Consider the following 22,093-nt stretch of genomic DNA (forward strand, 5'->3'; position numbering starts at 1 on the left):
ATTGCAAATGCAATGTTCTGCTACTGCTGATTTCTCCAGTAACCTAAACAGATACACCTCTTGTGCTCCTTGATGCCAGTTTCTGCAGTGAATCCCGCCTGGCTGATATACGTTGCTCTGCATTCACAAGGAAAGCTGTAAACGCCAGACACCCTGAGACCCAGGTCACATACACTGGGAAAGCACTAGATCCTTTTTCCAAGGGCTCATGAGATCTTCTGAATTACATTTTTTGTGGCAAAGGCACCTTAAGTGAGAATTTATCCAATGTTCCACATCTAGAAATATTAAGGTTATTAACTTGGTGATACCTGAGATCTTTGAGATAGCGGTTTGCAATTTTGTCATCCCAATTATAGTAAATGGATGATTAAATAACCTTAAATTCATTGCTTCAGTACTTTTAGGTGTATAATCTATTTAAAACTCAAGAAGAGGGCAAAAGCTGGGACCTAGAAGAAGCTGGAACTGTGCAATGTCTTAGGCGAATTTATGGATTACTCTCAAGTTGCAGGAGGGTAGCTAACTTCAAATGCTCAGAGTGAAATACTTTGAAGCCTTTGTATATAAGATATTTGCAGTTGTTACACTCTTAGAATTTGAGTTCAAGTTTATTGACAGTAAGTGTGTTCCTCATTTGCTGTCTATCTAACATGTACTTTAAAACCTTCCTGGGTTGGTTCATTACTGCAGTCATGGCAGAGTACAAACTTGTGCCTCTATCTTGAATTCCTGAAAAATAATAAATTTATTAACTTGTTTGATACATGATTAACAAACAAAAGTGCGTTGTATTAAATATTGTAAGGTGTAAAACAGATTAACCAGTGACATTTCAAATGCGTTGCGGCAGGGAGTTGAGAAGCCTAAAGGCCCGGGGAAAGAAACTGTTTCTCAAATAAAAGTTAAACTTGTTTCATTAAAAAGTTACCGTGCTGGTACATTGCATTAAGTTAATTCAATTAAATGGCCAAGAACCCAGGTGCTTATCAGTGTTGGTAGCTGCCACCTTTATCCAGTAATTGACCAGGGTTTCTCCTTTAGGTTAATTTTCATTGCAATAAAGATGAAACAATTTACAGTTTGTTTTGGCTTCAAGTTATTACAGGAGTTTTTCAAAAACAAAAGGTTTTAGGAAGTGCAAGGGAATAACACTATATGTTTCTTTATGATGCTGTTTTCCGTGAATATCAACGTCATGTCTAATCAATAATGTATCTGTCATGCTGTGATATGTTGGTGTTTTGTTCTTCGGTTTGCAAAATATACAGATTAGTTTTTGAAAATCCTTTTGCCACTGTGTTAGCTTTAATATTACAGCATCTTAAATCTATTAAAACGTAATCCTTGTAATGTATAAATCACTAAACTTTAACAGTACAAGAGTATTTTAGTACCCGTAATAATGCAATATTAATTGTATTCTCTTCTCATCTGTATATAGCAGTATAAGTGGTGGGAAATTGAATTTGTGTTTCCCAGCCTCATTTTAAATAGCCTTAAATGGTAAGAAAAGGGATTTTGCAACTTAATTTGGAATATATTAAGCAAATGAGGCATTTTACGTGTCACATAATGAAAACAAGCTCAATGGGATCATCTGTTGTTTGTGCTTCTTAATCCTGACCCCATTTGACCACTGTGTGATAATCTTGCCTTGGATGCCAAATTGATCTAAAATGAGTTTTTCTTTTTATTCAGTGAGGAAGACAAAGAAGATGGAAAGGATAAAAAAGTGTGGTATTACAGCTCAAAGGTACAGCTGGCTGAACTTATTGACTCTCTGGACAAAGAGTACTGGGAGTATGACCTCTGCAAAATACTGGAAGAAATGCGTGATGAAATTCATCGGCATATGGATATTACAGAAGACCTGACTAATAAAGTTCGTGGCAATAATAAATCTTGTCTAACCGCAGCTAACGGTAAGTGAAGTTGGCACTTAGGATTTGTGATTTATGTCTATAATTTTAAGATTTGAAGAAAAGGTGGCCTTCAGTTTTCTGTTGTATAGGAGCATTTCTTTTCAGGTGTTAGATACTGATGGTTTGTTTGTAACAAGTTTTGATAAGTGATTTGCAACTTCAGAAATAAGCAGCAAGTTCTGCAAATGCACATTAGCTTGGGCAGCATTTGAAGAGTATTTTTCATGTGTAAACTTTATGAAGGCTTTGTCATCACTGTTATGGCTTTTCCTTTGATGCTAACTAATCATTTTTCTTTGACCAATTAACAGAGTCATAGAGTTACACACTACAGAAACGGGTCTGTTGGCCTACGTCATCCATGCTGATCTTTTTTCTATTAATACCAATCATATCTGTATCTATCTTTGCCTTATCTTTTCAAGTGCTGACTTAAATGTTCAAAGTAAAGTTATTATCAAAGTACATATCTGTTACCATATATAACTCTGAGCTTCATTTTATTGTGAGCATACTCAATAAATCCAATAACCATAACAGAATCATTGCAAGATTGCACTCAAACAGGGCAGACAGCTAGTGTGCAAAAAAACAACAAACTGCAGTACAAAAAATATGATATAATAATAAGTAAATAAGCAATAAATGTCAACAAACAAGATGAAGAGTCTTTGAAAGTAAGTCCATAGGTTTTAGGAACAGTTCAGTGATGGGGCAAGTGGAGATGAATGGAAATTATCCCCTCTTGTTCAAGACCCTGATGGCTGTGGGGCAATAACTGTTCCTGAACCTGGTGGTGTGAGTCCTGAAGCTTCTGTACCACCTTCCTAATGGCAGCAGCGAGAAGAGAGCATGGCCTGGGTGGTGGGGTTCCTGATGATGGATGATGCTTTCCTGTGACAGCATTTCACGTAGATGTGCTCAATGGTGTAGGGCTTTACCTTTGATGGACTGGGCCGTATCCACTACTTTCTGTAGGGTTTTCTGTTCAAAAGCATTGGTGACCATAATATGATATGTTTTAACCTACAATTTGAGAAGGAGAAGGGAAAATCGGATGTGTCAGTATTACAGTTGAACAAAGGGAACTATGGAACTATGAGGGAGGAGCTGGCCAAAGTTCAATGGAACAATACCCTAGCAGGGAAGACAGTGGAACAAAAATGGCAGGTATTTCTGGGAATAATGCAGGAGGTACAAGATCAGTTCATTCCAAAGAGGAAGAAAGATCCTAAGGGGAGTAAAGGGCGGCCATGGCTGACAAGGGAAGTAAAGGGCAGTATAAAAATAAAAGAGAAGAAGTATAACATAGCAAAGATGAGTGGGAAACCGGAGGACTGGGAAGCTTTTAAAAAGCAACAGAAGATAACAAAAGAGGCAATACACCAAGAAAAAATGAGGTATGAAGGTAAACTAGCCAAGAATATAAAGGAGGATAGTGAAAGCTTCTTTAGGTATGTGAATAGCAAAAAAATATTTAAGACCAAAATTGGGCCATTGAAGACAGAAACGGGTGAACTTATTATGGGGAACAAAGAAATGGCAGATGAGTTGAACAGGTACTTTGGATCTGTCTTCACTAGGGAAGACACAAACAATCTCCCAGATGTAATAGTGGCCAAAGGAACTAGTGTAAAGGATGAACTGAAGGAAATTTATATTAGGCAAGAAACGGTGTTGGATAGACTGTTGAGTCTGAAGGCTGATAAGTCCCCGGGACCTGATAGTCTGCATCCCAGGGTACTCAAAGAGGTGGCTCTAGAAATCGTGGATGCATTGGTAATCATTTTCCAATGTTCTATAGATTCAGGAACAGTTCCTGCTGATTGAAGGGTGGCTAATGTTGTCCCACTTTTAAAGAAAGGAGGGAGAGAGAAAACAGGGAATTATAGACCGGTTAGCCTGACTTCAGTGGTGGGAAAGATGCTGGAGTCAATTATAAAAGAGGAATTTACGACACATTTGGAAAGCAGTAGAAGGATCGGTCCAAGTCAGCATGGATTTATAAAGGAAAAATCATGCTTGACTAATCTCCTGGAGTTTTTGAGGATTTAACTATGAAAATGGACAAGGGAGAGCCAGTGAATGTAGTGTACCTGGACTTCCAGAAAGCTTTTGATAAAGTCCCTCATAGGAGATTAGTGGGCAAAATTAGGGCACATGGTATTGGGAGCAGAGTACTGACATGGATTGAAAATTGGCTGGCTGACAGGAAACAGAGTAGTGATTAACGGGTCCCTTTCGGAATGGCAGGCTGTGACCAGTGGGGTACCGCAAGGTTCGGTGCTGGGACCGCAGCTGTTTACAATATACATTAATGATTTAGATGAAGGGATTAAAAGTAACATTAGCAAATTTGCTGATGACACAAAGCTGGGTGGCAGCGTGAAATGTCAGGAGGATATTATGAGAATGCAGGGTGATTTGGACAGTTTGGGTGAGTGGGCAAATGTATGGTAGGTGCAGTTTAATGTGGATAAATGTGAGGTTATCCACTTTGCTGGCAAGAACAGGAAGGCAGGTTACTATCTAAATGGAGTCAAGTTAGGAAAAGGGGAAGTACAACAAGATCTAGGTGTTCTTGTACATCAGTCAATGAAAGCAAGCATGCAGGTACAGCAGGCAGTGAAGAAAGCTAATGGCATGCTGGATTTTATAACAAGAGGAATTGAGTATAGGAGTAAAGAGGTCCTTCTGCAACTGTACAGGGCCCTGGTGAGACCCCACCTGGAGTATTGTGTGCAGTTTTGGTCTCCAAATTTGAGGAAGGACATTCTTGCTATTGAGGGAGTGCAGCGTAGGTTCACAAGGTTAATTCCCAGAATGGCGGGACTGTCATATGTTGAAAGATTGGAGCGACTGGGCTTGTATACACTGGAATTTAGAAGGATGAGAGGGGATCTGATTGAAACAGATAAGATTATTAAGGGATTGGACACGCTGGAGGCAGGAAGCATGTTCCCACTGATGGGCGAGTCCAGAACTAGAGGCCACAGTTTAAGAATAAGGGGTAGGCTATTTAGAACAGAGATGCAGAAAAACTTTTTCATCCAGAGAGTGGTGGATATGTGGAATGCTCTGCCCCAGAAGGCAGTGGAGGCCAAGTCTCTGGATGCATTCAAGAGAGAGTTAGATAGCGCTCTTATAGATAGCGAGGTCAAGGGATATGGGGAGAGGGCAGGAACGGGGTACTGATTGTGTATGATCAGCCATGATCACAGTGAATGGCAGTGCTGGCTAGAAGAGTTGAACGGCCTACTCCTGCACCTACTGTCTATTGTGTTTCCATAACAGGTTGTGATCCAGCCATTCAGTATACTCTCCACCACACTTCTATAGAAGTTTATCAAAGTTTTAGATATGCAGAATTTTTGTAAACTTTGACGAAATTAGAGGCGTTGCCGTGCTTTCTTTGTAATTGTTATCCTTCAGCATGATAACACTGAGGAATTTAAAGTTGTGAACCCTCTCCACTGCTGATCTTCTGATGAGGGCTGGCTCATATACCTCTGGTTTCCTCTTCCTGAAATCAATAATCAGCTTCTTGGTCTTGTTGACATTGATTCAGAGGTTGCGGTTTTGGCACCACTCAGTCAGGGTTTCAGTCTCCCTCCTGTATGCTGACTTGTCACCACCTTTGATTCAGCCAATGACAGTGGTGTCATCAGCAAACTTAAAAATAGCATTGAAGCTGTGCTTAGCCACTCAGTCATAAGTGTGGAATAGGGTCTATGGAGCTAAGCACCAGTCTGTGCACCCGTGCTGATAGAGATTGTGGAGATGTTATTGGCAATCTGAATTGACTGGGGTCTGCAGTGAGGAAATTGAAGATCCAGTTGCACAAGGAGGTATTCAGGACATGGTATTGCATGCTGAGCTGTAGTCGATAAAGAACATCCTGATGTAAACATCTTCACTGTCCAGATGTTCCAGAGTTCAGTGAAAAGCCAATGAGATGGCATCTGCTGTGGAACTGTTGTGCTGGGAGGCAAATTGGAGTGAACAAAGAACATAGAAATCCACAGCATATTACAGGTCCTTTGGCCCACAATGTTGTGCCAACCATGTAACCTACTCTAGAATTTCCCTATTGCATAGCCCTCCATTTTTCTAAGCTCCATGCACCGAAGAGTCTCTTAAAAGACCCTATTCTATCTGCCTCTACTGCCATTGCTGGCAGTACGTTCCATGCACCCACCGCTCTGTGGAAAAACTTCCCTCTGGCAACCCTCCTTTACCTACTTCCAAACATCTTAGAACTATGCCCCTCTCATGTTAGCCATTTCAGTACTGGGGAAAAAACCTCTGGCTATCCACACGATAAATGCCTCTCATCATCTTATACACCTTTATCAGGTCACCTCTCATCCTCCATTGCTGTAAGGAGAAAAGGCCAAGTTCATTCAACCTATTCTCTTCTGTACTCTCTATAGTATCCACATCTTTCATGTAGTGAGGTGACCAGAACTGAACACAGTACTCCAAGTGGGATCTAACTAAGGTCTTGTATATCTGTAACATTACCTCACATCCCTTGAACTCAATCTCATGGTTGATGAAGGCCAATACACCATAAGCCTTCTTTCTTTTTTTAAATTAATTTTTATGAGTTTCTACAATACAACTCCAAAAAAAATCAACAAAATGGAGATTTATACAGTGCAAAACAAACGTGTCTAATATATATAATTGATAACGATAAAGAAAAAGCACCCAAAATAAAATCATATAAAGTTAGTATCCTCCCCACCCTTCCACTACAAAACTCCAGGCCAACCATTTCAATGTATACAAGAAAAATTAATCGGAGCATTTGACCCCACAGAGCTATAAATAAATTATAAGAAAAAATATTATGTAATTCACATTTTAAAAAAAACCCCATAAAACTTAGAGGAAAAAAAGCTGAAAGTAAGGAATAATATTCAAAAAAAAAGAATAAACTTAATCTAAAGAGGAGTTATGAAAGTATTCAAGAAAAGGTCCCCACACCTTATGAAACTTTATGTCCGAATTGAGAAGTGAATAATGAATCTTTTCAAGGTCTAAACAGGACAAAATATCACTAAGCCATTGAGCATGAGTGGCTGGGGCAACATCTCTCCACCTGAGAAGAACTAACCGTCTAGCCAAAAGAGGCAAAAGATAATGTTTGACGTTTAGTCGGATTCAAATGTGTATCTACTTCACCCAAGTTGCCAAAAAGAGCAATCAGAGGGTTAGATTCTAAGTGGCAGTTAAGAATATGGGATAAAGATTAAAAAAAACCTTCTCTCCAGAATTTCTCTAGACCAGGACAAGCCCAGTACATATGAATAAGAGAAGCCTCGCCCCCTTTACACTTGTCACAAACGGGACTAATGTCAGGATAAAACTGCGATAATTTATATACGAGTTGTATGTACAACCTTAAACTGCAAAAGGCACATACGCAAGCACATAAAGAGGTTGAGTTAACTGACTAAAGAATTGAATCCTAAACCGCATCAGATAAAGAAATATTTAAATCGTGCTTCCAGGCATTTCGAATTTTATTGAAGGGCGCATGCCTCAAGATCACTAACTTATCATGAATAGTAGATATTAAACCTTTACCCAATGGATTATTACAAAGAAACACATCCATAACGTTTTTCTCGGGCATCTCAGGAAAATTTGATATTAAAGTTTCATTAGTAATGGAATGTCTAATTTGAAGGTATCTAAAGAAATGAGTATTAGGAAGGTTAAACTGTACAGACAGTTGTTGAAAAATTGCAAAACGATTATATATGAAAAGATCTTCAAAGCACCTAATGCCCTTTCTATACCAATCATGAAATGTTGAGTCTTGCATAGAAAGTAGGAAAAGATGATTGTGTGAAATTGGACTAGAGAGAGAGAAACCATGAAGGCCATTATATTTTCTGAACTGAGCCAATATTCTCAGAGTATGTCTAATAAGAGGATTAACAAATAGTCTAGGCAAGTGACAAGGAAGTGCGGATCCAAGAAGTGCAGAAATGGGGAGATCCTTAGTAGAGTTCAACTCCATTGCCACCCATTTTGGGCAGTCAGACTGATTATGAAAAAAGGACCAAAAAGTAAGACAGTGAATATTAGCTGCCCAATAATATAAAAAGAAATTAGGTAAAGCCATACCACCTTTTTTTTAGAGTTTTGGAGGTAAGCTTTATTAAGTCTAGAATGTTTGCCCTTCCATCGATAGGACAAAATGGTAGAATCTAAGGTGTCAAAAAAAGCTTTAGAAATAAAAATTGGTATAGACTGAAATAAGTATAAAAATTTAGGAAGGATATACATTTTAATAACATCGACCTACCAGAGACATGGACAAAGATGACCACTCTGTCAAACTCTGTAGAATTTAAAAGATTAGCAAAATTTTCTCGAAAAAGTTTCTTTGAAGTTCCTTGTTACTGTAATACCACGGTAAATGAATTGATTATTAACTACTTTAAAAGGGAAGTCTGGAAATACTAATGCTTCTGCTTCTCTGTTGATTGGGAAGAGTTCGCTCTTGTGTAACGTAAGTTTGTAACCGAAAAGCTGACTAAATTGATTAAGAAGTAAAAACATTGGGGGTAAAGAAGTAGACAGGTTTGATATAAAAAGTAAAAGATCATCAGCATAAAGAGAAACTTTATGATCAACACCTCCCCTCCAAATCCCCATCAATTCAGCACAGCTACGAAACGCAATCGCCATTGGCTCCATGGCCAAATCAAAAAGTAAGGGACTTAAAGGGTATCCTTGTTGGGTGCCACATTTAAGCCTAAAAGACTGGGATTGCTGAGGGTTGGTCAAAACAGAAGTGGTGGGACATGAATATAACAATTTAATCCATGATATAAAACTGTGTCCAAAATCAAATTTTTCTAAAACCGAATAAAGGTAATTTCACTCCACACGATTAATCGCTTTCTCCGCAACAAGAGAAATGACACATTCAGGAGTCCCAATTGAGGGTGAATATAAGATATTAAATAGACGCCGTATATTAAAAAAGGGAAGGCGATTTTTAATAAACCTCTTCAAATCTGATCTGACGAAATGTATCACTTCACACTTATCTGGGTTGAACTCTGTTTGCCACTTCTCAGCCCAGTTCTGCATCCTGTCAATGTCCCGCTGTGACCTCTGACAACTCTCCAGAGTTTATACCCTCCCCAATTGCTTGAGCTATTGGTTAACCAGGTTATTGGTTCCCCTCCAGTTCAGGTGCAACCCGTCCCACTTGTACAAGTCATATCCCTTCCCCAGAAAATGTTCTAGTGACCCAAGAACTTGAAACCTTGCCCCCTCCACAATCCCCTCAGCTACTCATTCCTTTTTGTTGTCCTATTCTCTGGAACCTTTCTGTTTAGTGTTTGCCTGCATACAGGCAGGAGAAGGACAGCCAAGTGATTAGATTTCCTGCAGTGTGGTCTGGGCATGGAACGGAAGGCACTCCTTATCTTAGAAAGCAGTGTTCTAGTGTGTTGGGACCTTTAGTACTATAGGTTATATGCTGATGGTAATTCGGCAGAGATTTCTTCAAATAAGCTTGATTGAAATCCCCAACTATGATTTGAAATGTGTCAGGGTAGACTTTTTCTTGTTTGCTGATGGGATCACGCAGTATTTCCAGCACTTGATTATAGACATCTGGTGGTGGTATGTAACTGCACTCAGAATCACAGAGGAGTGTTCTTTTGGTAATTAGAATGGTTGGCATTTGACCGTTAGGTCTTCAAGGTCAGAGGAACACAAAGATGATAAAACTGCCACATCGGAGCAGTGCAGAGAGTATATCATGGTAAACACACCCCCGCCTTTACTGAACCATCAATTTAGTGGATCCTGTTTACTGTGAAGCCTTTGGGTCTGCTCACCATATCTGGCGTACTCTGAGTAAGTCACATTTTGGTAAAACTCAGAATGCAACACTTCCTCATTTCCCTACGATACATCAGTCTCACCCATCTGTCCTCAATTTTGTTCTCCAGCAGCTGCACATTTGCAAATAAGATTCTGGGTTAAGGGGACCTCATCCCTCTGCGTTTCAGCCTGGCTGGGAGTCCTTCCCCCTTCACCCTGACCCCCCCCCCCCCACAACCTCTCGCTTCTGGTCATGGTGATGAACTTACATCCACTTGAAGGTGCTGTACCTGCTTGCTTAGGAGTTAAAACCACCAAGTCCTTCAGAAGGTCGTGAAATCTGTAGTTCATTAAATTGATTTAAAAATACATTGCTTAAAGGAAAACCCATGCTGCAGATTGCAGTGAGAGTAATTCAAAAGAGGTATATTTTGAAGTATTGTACGTAGCTCACAGAGCATCGCCGTGGTTCATTGTGCCATCTTATCAAAATGTCTTTTAAACTTAGTGATTGCATCTGATTTCACCACCACTTCTAGTAATGAATTTCAGATATCAAGCACTCATGTGAACCAAAATTTCTCCCAAGGTCTCCTTTAAACCTTGAGTTTAATCCTTCTTCTTCCCTCATGTTATTATAAATCTGATTCTTATTTTTTTTTTGTTGTCCCTAACAGTGGGGGGGGGGGGGGGAGATTTTGATAATCTACTCTGCCTTTGTCTCTTGTATATACCTTGAACAGATTGACTCGGCGTCCTTCACTCCAGGGAAAGAGCCCAGCTAAATCCAGTCTCTTCCCCATACCTAAAGTCTTCCAATCCAAGCAGCATCCTGCTAGATCACCTCTGAGTTTTCTTCAATGCTACCACATCGTTTGCATAGTGTGACCAGAACTGTATGGTGTACTCTGTGTGGTCTAACCAGTGTTTTGTGGATCTGTTACATAACCTCTTAGCTTTGTGCGTTCTATGCTTCAACCTAGGGCATATTCATTTTGCAAGACCTTTATCTACCAGTAGTCCCACTTTTGGGGAGCTATTCTCTTCAACCCAAAGGCCCTCTAATTATCAACATTTCTTTGCTCTGTTCTATTTACAACATAAGTCCAATCCCCTTTTGACTTAACAAAATTCATCACTTTTTAAATCCCGCTTTCCATTTTGTATTAGCCTTGGACAACCTTCCTTTGCTATCCACAACACTAATAATTTCCATGCCATCTGCAAACTTGATAATCATACACCTATTTACATCCAATTCATTATGCATCACAAATATCAAGGGTCCAGTCACCAATCTCTGCAGTACACCCACAATTACAAGCTTCTAATCAGAAGAGCAACCTTGCGGTTTTGTTTCACTTATAATTGACTTTGTTTTTACATGTAGATCTTTACCTTAAAAAGATATCCTAATCTTTATTGTTAGCTCTTGCAACCAGTTTTACAATAAATAAATTTGTAATTTATTTATCATTCCTAGTTCTCATTGAAATGAACAAATAACAGTATGTTAAAGTCATGTTTCACATGAATTGGTTTTCCTCTTGTGAAGTTTCAAAGTTGTTGACAATTTCTTCAGGTGCCATTTTAATAGTGTTGGTTGGTTCTCAAAAATTGTAAGTGACCGTTTTGAAAGGGAGAACATTTACAGTGAGTGCTGTCAAGCTGCTCAGTGACCAGATATAATTAATATGCATTTAAATGTGATTTACAGATTGCCATTAATCAAGAACTGTATCATCTTAGTTTCAGCTCGAAGTGCACAGTGGTGGATTCTGATGGATGCATTTGTTCTGGAATTTGTTCATTTTTTGAGATGGGCTCCATTTGTTTGCCGAAAATGTTTTGGTGCACTTGGCAGGTTTCATAACTTATTCTTCAATCTTAATCAGTGTTTGAACTTGAACATGTGTTGTATGTATACAGTGGTGCAGTGCATTAGTAATCCAGGTTATTTACACATGTTCTGTATGGTTGGTTTAAATGTTGAGTTCCATAGAACTTGGATCACATGTCATGAATTATTTTCTTCAGTATATCTTTCAAATTCTTGTATTTCATATTCTTGTGATCATTGCCTTATGCATAATACTGTGGTGGTCCATACTTGAGAGAAGTCTCTGATGCAAAATGGTTTTTACATTGTGATTGTTGACTGGCAAAGTATTGTGGCAAAAAAAAAACAACTAATTGATATGGTTCTTGTTTTCAAGTTTTCCTTGCTTTCTCCAACACTTGTCCACCTAATGAAAATCCATCAAAATTCTTGGCAACTTACTGATGCCAATACTAATTTTAACAAAACTGCTTGACTGTGATATTATAAGAGGAAACTTTAATTTTGGTTTTGTTTACCACTGGGCACAAAATATTTCAATGATCTTCATCTTTTACTCTTAGCCTTCAGTAGTTTGGAAACCCTTTTCACTATGTGGCCCATCGGTTGATGTATCAGCCCATGTTTTTCTATTCCTTGATGCAACACAATTAATAACTCGAGCTGTACACTTTCTATGTGGCTTCATAGTTTTTGTTATTATTGGCAGCAGTTTTGTCAAGTAGCAAATTTGGATTTTAAGTTAGAAATGTGGAAAATAGAAAAAATATTTACTGGTAACAAAAGTGTTTTTCAAAAAATGCATAAGGTGTTAGAGCAGCTACCCATCGAGTTGGATTCAGCTTTGGCTTTAGATGGCTGGTTTTGTGCTAGGGCAAAATTTATTGTAAAACTGTTTAACGTGGTGATGGGTTCAGTTTTCCAAGGATACTTCTACCTTTGTTTTGACAAGCACAGGGAAATTGCACGTAAATAAATTTAATCAAAGATTTTCTGGATAAATTGCTTAAAGTAATCCATGCTGCCTGGCTTGAGACATCGCGGAATTAAAATTGCTATGAAGCCTGATGCAAAAGGAATATTTTCCTTCTGCACTCTTGAGAGATTAAATCACAAATGTTAATAGACTCTAAATAAGGAGAAAACTTAATGTATTGTTGTCTGTTACCAGCTGATGTAATATTCAGTTGTTACGTCAAACATACTTAACAGATTGCTTAGCAAATTTTATTGTTGGTAAACTGATCCCCTGTTTAATGCAACATCAGTTAGTTTTTGTACCAATTATAACTTTCTTTTGGGTGTTTTATAAATCATGATCTTGGGATTTGTATGCATTTGATGTGAGCTGTTGCAACCTCTGTAAGTGGCCTGACAACAATTCTTGAATTAAGTGTTCAAATATTAACAGTTGCAATTCATTAAATTTGTTTTTCCTGCTGTGTTTGTAATATAATCATAGCACAGGTGAAATAATTGTCTCAGGGGAGATGTAACACAATTAGCACTTGAAGAAGGAGTTTGAATGACATATTCTTTGCTGCAGTAGAATAGTGCGTCGGAAGCATAAGTGAAGCTTACTTCATCCCTGCATTCAGCTGTTGTATGTATGGACGTGTGTGGTATATGGATTCGAAATATCTCACCTCTCCTGCAGAGCAATTTGGAGAAGGAGAGGTAAGATCCAGTTGTTTATTTTATTTTTCTTATTTGGAGATAAAGTCCTCCTGGCCCTTTGAGCCACACCACCAAGCAACCCCCAACAACCTGATTTAGCCCTAACCTAATCACAGAACAATTTACAAAGACTAATTAACGTAGCTGGTATGTCTCTGGACAGTGGAAGGAAACTGGAGCAGTCAGGGGAAGCTCACTCTTTCAACAGGGAGGACGTACAGAGACACCTTGCAGATGGTGCTGGAATTGAATGCTGAACTCCGATGCCCTGAACTGTGATAGCATCACACTAACCACTACACTATCATAGTGCCCATGTGGGCACCAACAATGTGGGAGACAAAGGAAAATGGTCTGCTGAGGGAATTTGAGTCGTGGGGGACTAAATGAAAATGCAGAAGGTAAAAAGGAAATTGGATTCTTGTGGGATAATAAGATAAGAGCACCAAAAGAATGGTGTGTGAGAAGTGGGGTTAAATTTGAGAGACACTGACACCTGTGTTGGGGAAGGAGGGAGCTGTTCTGATAGGATGGGGTCCAACTGAACCATGCTAAGACTAAGGTACTGGCAAATCATATAACTAGGGCTGTAGGTAGGGCTTCAAACTAAAAGTTGTGGGAGTTAGGAGTGTCTTTAGCAGCTTGGAGAAGTATGGATAAAGTAAAAGAGATGTGAGTGCAGGAAAGTTTACCTGAAGTTTCCAGAATGAAAATTAAGACTGAAATATTTAGAATGGGATAAGAATTTAACTTCAGGCAACATGGAGATGAAATTAAAAAGAAGGGTGGGAATATAGGACAAAAGATGTTGGTTTGAACGCAAGAAGTTTACAAAGCAAGGTAGATGATTATGAAGCGCAGTTAAAATCAGCAGATATGACATTATTGACATCTCAAAGAGTCGTGGATGAAAGAAGATCCCCATTTGGGAGTATAAAAGCAAAGAGAGGGCATACAATATAGCAAAATTTAATGGAAGCTAAAGGATTGGGAAGCTTTTAAAAACAAACAGAAACCACCAAAAAAAAGAGGGAAAAGATGAAAAACTGAAGGTACGTTAACCAATGATATAAAACTGGATACCAAATTTTTTTTCCAGATATTTAAAGAGTAAAAGAGAAACAGAATTGGATATCAGACTGCTGGGAAATGATTGAGAGATAGTAATAGAAGCAAAGATATGGCAGACAAACTGAATAAGTATTTTGCATCAGTTTTCACTGTGGAAAATACCAGGAGTATGCCAGAAATGTGAGAGTGTGAGGGGGCAGAAGTGAGTGTAGTCGCTATTACTAAGGAATGGTGCTTGGGAAGCTGAAAGCTCTGAAGATTGATAAGTCACCTTGACCAAATGGACTACATCCCAGTGTTCTTAAAGAATTAACTGAAGAGATTGTGAAGGCATCATCAGTGATGTTTCAAGAAATCACTTGATTCTGTAGATGTTCCAGAAGACTGAAAAAGGGAGGGAGGCAAAATACAAAAAGTTAAAAGCCAATTAGCCTGACTTCTGTAGTTGAGGAAGTATTAGAGTCCATTATTAAGAATGAGATTTCATGGTACTTGAAGGCACATGTTAAAATAGGCCAAAGTCAGCATGGTTTTCTTTGGGGGAAATCTTGCTTGACAAATCTGTTGGAATTCTTTGAGGAAGTAACAGCCAGGATAGAAAAAGGAGAGTCAGTGGATGTTGTTTGCTTGGATTTTCGGAAGACTTTTGTCAAGATGCCACACACGAGGTTGCTAAACAAAATAGAGCCTGAAGTATACAGAAAAGATACTTTGCATTAATGGAAGATTGGCTAACTGGCAGGAGGCCAAGTTTGGGAATAACAGGGGCTTTTTGGCTGCTGATGTTTAGTGGGGTTCCACAGGGGTTGATGTTGGGACTGCAACTTTTCATACTATATGTTAATAACCTGGATGAAGCAGCTAATGGCTTTGTGGCCAAGTTTGTGGATGATACAAAGACAGGCTGAAGAGCAGGTGGTTTTTAGGAAGGACATGGATAGATCAGGAGAATGGGCAAAGAAGTGGCAGTTGGAAAACATTTCAGTAGAGGAAATAAAGGCTTAGAATATTTTCCACTCGAGTGTCAAATTCAGAAATTGGAGGTGCAAAGAGTGTTTTGGTTGTAAGAGTAAAGAAATCCTATTGCCTTGTCTAGGGTAAGGGTTCCCAGCTTGCGGTCCACAGATCCCCTCAGTTAATGGTAGGGGTCCATGGCGTTTATAAAAAAAAAGGTCGTGAACCCCTTGACTAGGACCTTGATGAGATTGCATCTGGAGTATTGGGTACATTTTTGGTCTCCTTATCCAAGAAAGAATGTATTTCCTTTAGAGTAGGGTTTCCCAACCTGGACCCCAACCCGGTGTTGATAGACCCTTTGGTTAATGGTAAGGCTCCATGCTATTAAAAAAATGGTTTGGACCCCCTGCCATAGAGGGAGTGCTGCAGCAGTTTGCTAGATGTTCCTAGAATGACAGGTTTGGTGCATGGTGAGAGATCAAGTGGTTTGTGATTGTATAGTCTAGAGTTCAGAGGAATAAGAAAGATCTCTTTGACACTTAGAAATTTATTAAAGGATTTGGATGGTTCTGGTGACGTCATCATCGAGAATGGCAGCTTAAGTCACAGGCTCCTCCGGAAAAACGCGCATTAAGCCCCGTTATCCCATCAAATATAATATTTTTCAAAAAATATTTGAACTGAAAAGAGGGGCAAGAATGGGGAGAAGAAATGGAAATAAAAAAGCGACACTGCGGAGCCTGTGTCTGAGAGGAGTGCAGCGAGCGGCTCTCCGACCCGACCGCGTGTGAGCGAGGTGGCTGCTGGGCCTTGTTCAGGAAAAGTGGTGAATATCTTCGAAATCCTGAAAGAAATAATTGAGGCCCGGAAAGATATAAAGCAGCAGCTCCGTGATATTAAGGCAGAGCTCGCCAGCGTTAATCAAAAAACAGAGGTGGCAGAGACTCTAATTGAGAAGATGGAAGATCGCGTTCAAAACGTGGAATGGATACTGAGCAAGACAATAAAAATAATACATCACCAAGAAGGTAAACTGCTTGACCTGGAGGGAAGATCACAGCGGAAAAATATCAGAATCTACAGCGTTCCCAAAGGAGCAGAGGGCTCTTCTTTGACGGAGTTTGTCGAAAAGTTACTGTGGGACGCGCTGGATCTTCCCTCGGTTATGGAGCTGGAAGTCGAGAGAGCCCACCGTGCGTTCGTTCTGAAACCTACCCAGGATAGAAAGCCACGCTCAATTATAATTAAATTCCTGCGGTACAGCACCAAGGTGCAGATTCTACAAAGGGCCTGGGGTAAGAAGAGAGTGTTTTACGACGATAAATTAATATATTTCGACCAATATTACACCCCCCCCCCCCCCCCCCCCCGCGGTCCTGCAGAAACGCAAAGAATGCTCTGAAGTAAAGCGAGTATTAAAGCAAAACAAGATTGGATTTCAAACTCCATACCCTGCTGAATTTCAAGTGTTTTATGACAACGGGACGCGGTTGTACCAGACGGCGGAAGAGGCGACTACAGACATGAAGGCCAGAGTTAGCGTCACCAAAACGAGGAAAAGCCTGTCTGAGGAATTACCCGCTCCGCTTGGGAAATAGTGCGAGAATCGAGAAGGCAGGAGATGGGAGGAGGCCAAGAGAAATATATCAGGAAGAGACCGGGAGTTTCCCAAAGACAGTCCTCACCCCCTTCAGAAGAGCCATAAGGTTTGGCTAACTTCAAAAATGTTGAGAAGCTAAACGGAAGCAAAAGTACACCATGATATACTTACCTCGAGAAATACTTATAAAATCCACATTATAATATTACTTATATTGTTATTCTTTATTCTCTCACTTACTCCTTTTCCCCTACCAAAATGAGAATATATATGTGTGTGTGTGTGTGCATGTATATATATAGGAGTACACAGGGAAATCTTTTCTGTGTAATGGATTTGTTCACCGACTTTTATGAATACTGCATTGGGGGCCCTCAACTCACAAGTTGGAGGGGTTTTCCCCCACAGCTAGACATTTCCTCCAGCTCAACGCAGGGTCGTCTACGAGAGACCTCAGCCTTGGAATCACACGTTTGTTGCCATTTTTGTTATTATTTGTGTTTCTTGGTTCTTATTTGTTCAGGGAGTAGATCAATTAAGTTTTATTCTAATTTCAGTGGTGCATTGACAGATAAATACAGATGGCTAAGGACAAGGTAAAATTCATTTCTTTTAATGTCAATGGGATATTAAATCCAATCAAACGTAAGAGAATTTTATCCAATTTGAAACAATTTGATTCATACTGAGGAAAAATGGTTTAACTACATAATGCCTTATAGGCCTGATTTTATTCTCACAAATCAATGAATCTGTTGTAAAAAAAAGACACTCCCTACTTGTACATAGTTCTTTCCTTTTGCTTGTTTTTTCTTTCCACTCTTTTTTATGAATGTATACCTCAGATAAATACTTTCTGGAGATTTTGTCGTATATACGATTATATGATATATATGTACAATATCTGAAATACATCTTATGGAAATGTTTGATGGTGAACTTCAATAAAAAAAATTATTAAAAATAAAGAAATTTGTTAAAGGATTTGACTACAGAGAAGCAGTGATAACATTTTTCCTGACTTAGGAGCCTAGAACAGTACCTAGAAAGAGTGAACTCTATCCTAACACATTGTTTTCATTTTAAAATGGAGATTAATAGTTTCCAGAAAAGAGAATGATGTAGAAATTATGCTGTTTTCCAGCACCAGCATAAAAGATCAACTAGGATCTTGATGAAAGGTGGAGCAAGGTTAATGGGTTAGATTCTTGAACTGTTTCTTGTTTAATTGTGTTTTTTTTAAAAAGGCATTTAAAATATCCAAATTATAATGTTCTTTTAGCATGTAGGTTAAAAGAACATTCGTTGTAAAATGGTTTATTAAAGCAATATCCTGAATAATTTTGTTCATTTCCCTTCCCACTTCCATTCAAGCCTTTGATTCTTATGAGGTATTCGGTACCAATCTTGCTATCGAAAATGGGTTTTTAAAAGCACATATTAATTCTCAAGTTCTCTAAACTTGGAGGGGGAGGTGTGCAGTGCTATAAGGTTTATATGATATACCTGATTCTAGTGTATAGGGTAGCAATGAAGGCTTCTTTCTTTGCTGTTTCTGTAACAATTTATTTTATTTTACTTTATTTTTTGGACCAGTCAGGGTTGTCAGCCCTGAGCGGAACACCTGAACCGGCAGGACCAGTGGACCACTCTTAGTCTGGCCTCTACCCTTTGACCTGTTTGGCATGGGTGACCCTACCAGTAATCAAACCACAAGGCCCTGACTCCAGCCAGCATAGCTTTCCAGGTCATCGAGGCACGCAAGCCTCCAAACCCTACGACGAGGTTGTGGTCCTCTTGGAGGCATTCCCTTAAGTCTTGCATTAAACACTTTGGTGTCGCACAGCACAAGATTTGCTGAATCTTGGTGTTTCTGCTTCTAATGTATTCTTGTACATATTACCATCAAGCAGTACTGTCTTTCAAGAAGTGGGTTATTCATGTGTCCTGGGACAATACGGATACATTAAAAGTTAAAAGTAAATTTATTACCAAAGTACATATATACCACCATATGCAACCCTGAGATTCATTTTCTTGCAGGCGTACTCAATAAATCTAAGAACCATAATAGAAATAATGAAAGACTACACCAACAGGGTGGACAAACGGTGTGCAAAAGACAACAGAAGCTGGGCAAATACAAAAAGATAGAGCAAATAATAATAATAAAAAATAAGCAATAAATATAGATAATATGAGATGAAGAGTTTTTGAAAGTAAGTCTATAGGTGTGGAACAATTCAGTGATGGGACAAGTGAAGTTGTGTGAAATTATCCTCTCTGGTTCAAGAGCCTGATGACTGAGGGGTAATAACTGTTACTGAACTTGGTGGTGTGGTTCCTGAGCTCCTGTACCACGTTCTTGATGACGGCAGTGAGAAGGGAGCATGACCAGATGATGGGAGTCCCTAATGATTGATGCTGCTTTCCTGCGACAATGCTCCTTGTACATGTGCTGTATGGTGGGGAGGGCTTTACCTGAGATGGACTGGACCACATCCATTACTTTTTGTAGGATTTTCTGTTCAAGAGCATTGGTGTTTCCATACCAGGCTGTGATCTAGCCATTTTATATATGCTCCACCACACATCTCTAGAAGTTTGTCAAAAGTTTTAGTTGCCATGCTGAATCTGTGCAAACTCCTAAGGAAGTAGAGGCGCTGCTATGCTTTCTTCATAATTGCACCTGTGTGCAGGGCACAGGACAGGTTCTCTGAAATGATAAAGTTGCTGACCTTTTCCATCTCCAATGAGAACTGGCTCATATACCTCCGATTTCCTCCTCCTGAAGTCGATAATCAGTTCCTTGGTCTTGCTGACATTAAGGAAAAGGTGGTTGTGGCACCGTTCAGCCCCACTTACTCCACTTACTGAAAGACTGCATGGGAATGATTAAAGTGGAAGTCTCAATTAGTATGGGTATCAAAGATTAGGGGGAGAAGACAAGAGAATTGGGTTGAGAGGGAGTAATAAATCAGCTACGATCAAATGATGGAACGGACTAATTCTGCTCCTATGTTCTTACGTAAAATGTAATGTTTGGGTGTGAACGTGAACAGAAAGGTGTGTTTGTTACGATACACAATGTCTTTATACAGCTTTGGCATATCTATACAATATCTGGCATACGTCCACATTAAATCATTCACATTAAGTGTCGTATTGGACAAGTGCAGTGTAGGCTTCCAGACAGCTGCAGGAATGCAGGCCATGATCAGGAGCTCCCCCTGCAGCTCAGCGTACTTTTGTATTTTGGGATCCCTGTAATCTATCTCTATGATTGCTCCGGATATTTTTTTGTCTTAATATAAATCATACAGAACTTCACAATGCCATTTGGAGATGAGTTCAAGCTTGTTTTCAACATACATGTATGTTACTGATTTAATTTGAAATTTAACAAAAAAAATCATCAGAAATAATTGCCACAAAACCCCAGATTGAATCTAATACAGTTGAATCTTAAATGGCCTCTGAAATGGTGAGCCAAGCCTCATTATTGCAGGAAAGCCAGAGATGCCAGCAGGGCCCAAAAGATGCATTTAAACAATATTTTGTTTTGGATAGCTATGCACCCTTTGTTATAAATGGCTACAAAATGTGGAACTGATAGAAAGCCACAGTGATCCTTTGGTGATTTAATATTCTATCATCAAGAAACTAATTGTTGATTCATCTATAGATTTTATCTTTACTAACATAAATTATTGTGTGTTATGTATGTGTACTACTGTGTTTGCACCCTGGTTTGGAAAAACATTGTCTAGTTTCCCTATACATTATATGGATGTATATATTATATACATGTATATAGTTAAATGACAATAAACATGTTTGTTAACTGGGAAATTACAGTTGCTTTATATCGAGGGTGAAAGATGGCAGTAGAATTCACAGGATAATGCGAGCCTTAAAAGGATTACCTCAAATAATTAATTAGAAGTGTTTTGTAAATTGACTCAAGTTTTACTCAGTGAGACTCGGATATAGATTAAAACATAGAAACATAGAAAATAGGTGCAGGAGTAGACCTTTCGGCCCGTTGAGCTTGCACCGCCATTCAGTATGACCATGGCTGATCATCCAACTCAGAACCCTGTACCTGCTTTCTCTCCATACCCCTGATCCCTTTAGCCACAAGGGCCATATCGAACTTCCTCTTAAATATAGCCAATGAACCGGTCTCAACTGTTTCCTGCGGCAGAGAATTCCACAGATTCACCACTCTCTGTGTGAAGACGTTTTTCCTCATCTTGGTCCTAAAAGGCTTCCCCTTTATCCTTGAACTGTGACCCCTCGTTCTGGACTTCCCCAACATCGGAAAAAATCTTCCTGCTTCTAGCCTGTCCAATCCCTTTAGAATTTTATACATTTCAATAAAATCCCCCCTCAATCTTCTAAATTGCAGTGAGTATAAGCCTAGTCGATCCAGTCTTTCTTCATATGAAAGTCCTGCCATCCCAGGAATCAATCTGGTAAAACTTCTGTGTACTCCCTCTATGGCAAGGATGTCTTTCCTCAGATTAGGGGACCAAAACTGCACACAATATTCCTGGTGCGGTCTCACCAAGGCCTTGTACAACTGTGGTAGAACCTCCCTGCTCCTGTACTCAAATCCTTTTGCTATGAATGCCAACATATCATTTGCCTTTTTCACCACCTGCTGTACCTGCATGCCCACCTTCAATGACTGGTGTACAATGACACCCAGGTCTCGTTGCATCTCCCCTTTTCCTAATCGGCTACCGTTCAGATAATAATCTGTTTTTCTGTTCTTGCAACCAAAGTGGATAACCTCACATTTATCCACATTAAATTGCATCTGCCATGAATTTGCCCACTCATCTAACCTATCCAAGTCACCCTGCATCCTCTTAGCATCCTCCTCACAGCTAACACCGCCACCCAGCTTCATGTCATCCGCAAACTTGGAGATGCTGCATTTAATTTCCTGGTCTAAATCATTAATATATATTGTAAACAACTAGGGTCCCAGCACTGAGCCTTGCGGTACCCCACTAGTCACTGCCTGCCATTCTGAAAAGGTCCCGTTTACTCCCACTCTTTGCTTCCTGTCTGCCAACCAATTCTCTATCCACATCAATACCATACCCCCAATACCGTGTGCTTTAAGTTTGCACACTAATCTCCTGTGTGGGA

The 22,093-nt window shown here is 39.4% G+C and overlaps 1 protein-coding gene across 15 annotated transcripts in view; it reads left to right on the forward strand.

Annotated features, from left to right (window-relative positions):
- bptf (bromodomain PHD finger transcription factor) overlaps positions 1-22,093 on the forward strand; it is a 170,496-nt gene that overhangs the window by 49,197 nt on the left and 99,206 nt on the right. For all 15 annotated transcript variants that reach the window (XM_059948291.1, XM_059948300.1, XM_059948295.1 and 12 more), the window contains exon 3: positions 1,702-1,925. In XM_059948291.1, the coding sequence (XP_059804274.1) occupies positions 1,702-1,925 (224 nt within the window). The remainder of the gene's footprint in view (positions 1-1,701; positions 1,926-22,093) is intronic.

Source organism: Hypanus sabinus, chromosome 23 (genome assembly GCF_030144855.1).
Source record: "Hypanus sabinus isolate sHypSab1 chromosome 23, sHypSab1.hap1, whole genome shotgun sequence".
NCBI lineage: Eukaryota > Metazoa > Chordata > Chondrichthyes > Myliobatiformes > Dasyatidae > Hypanus > Hypanus sabinus.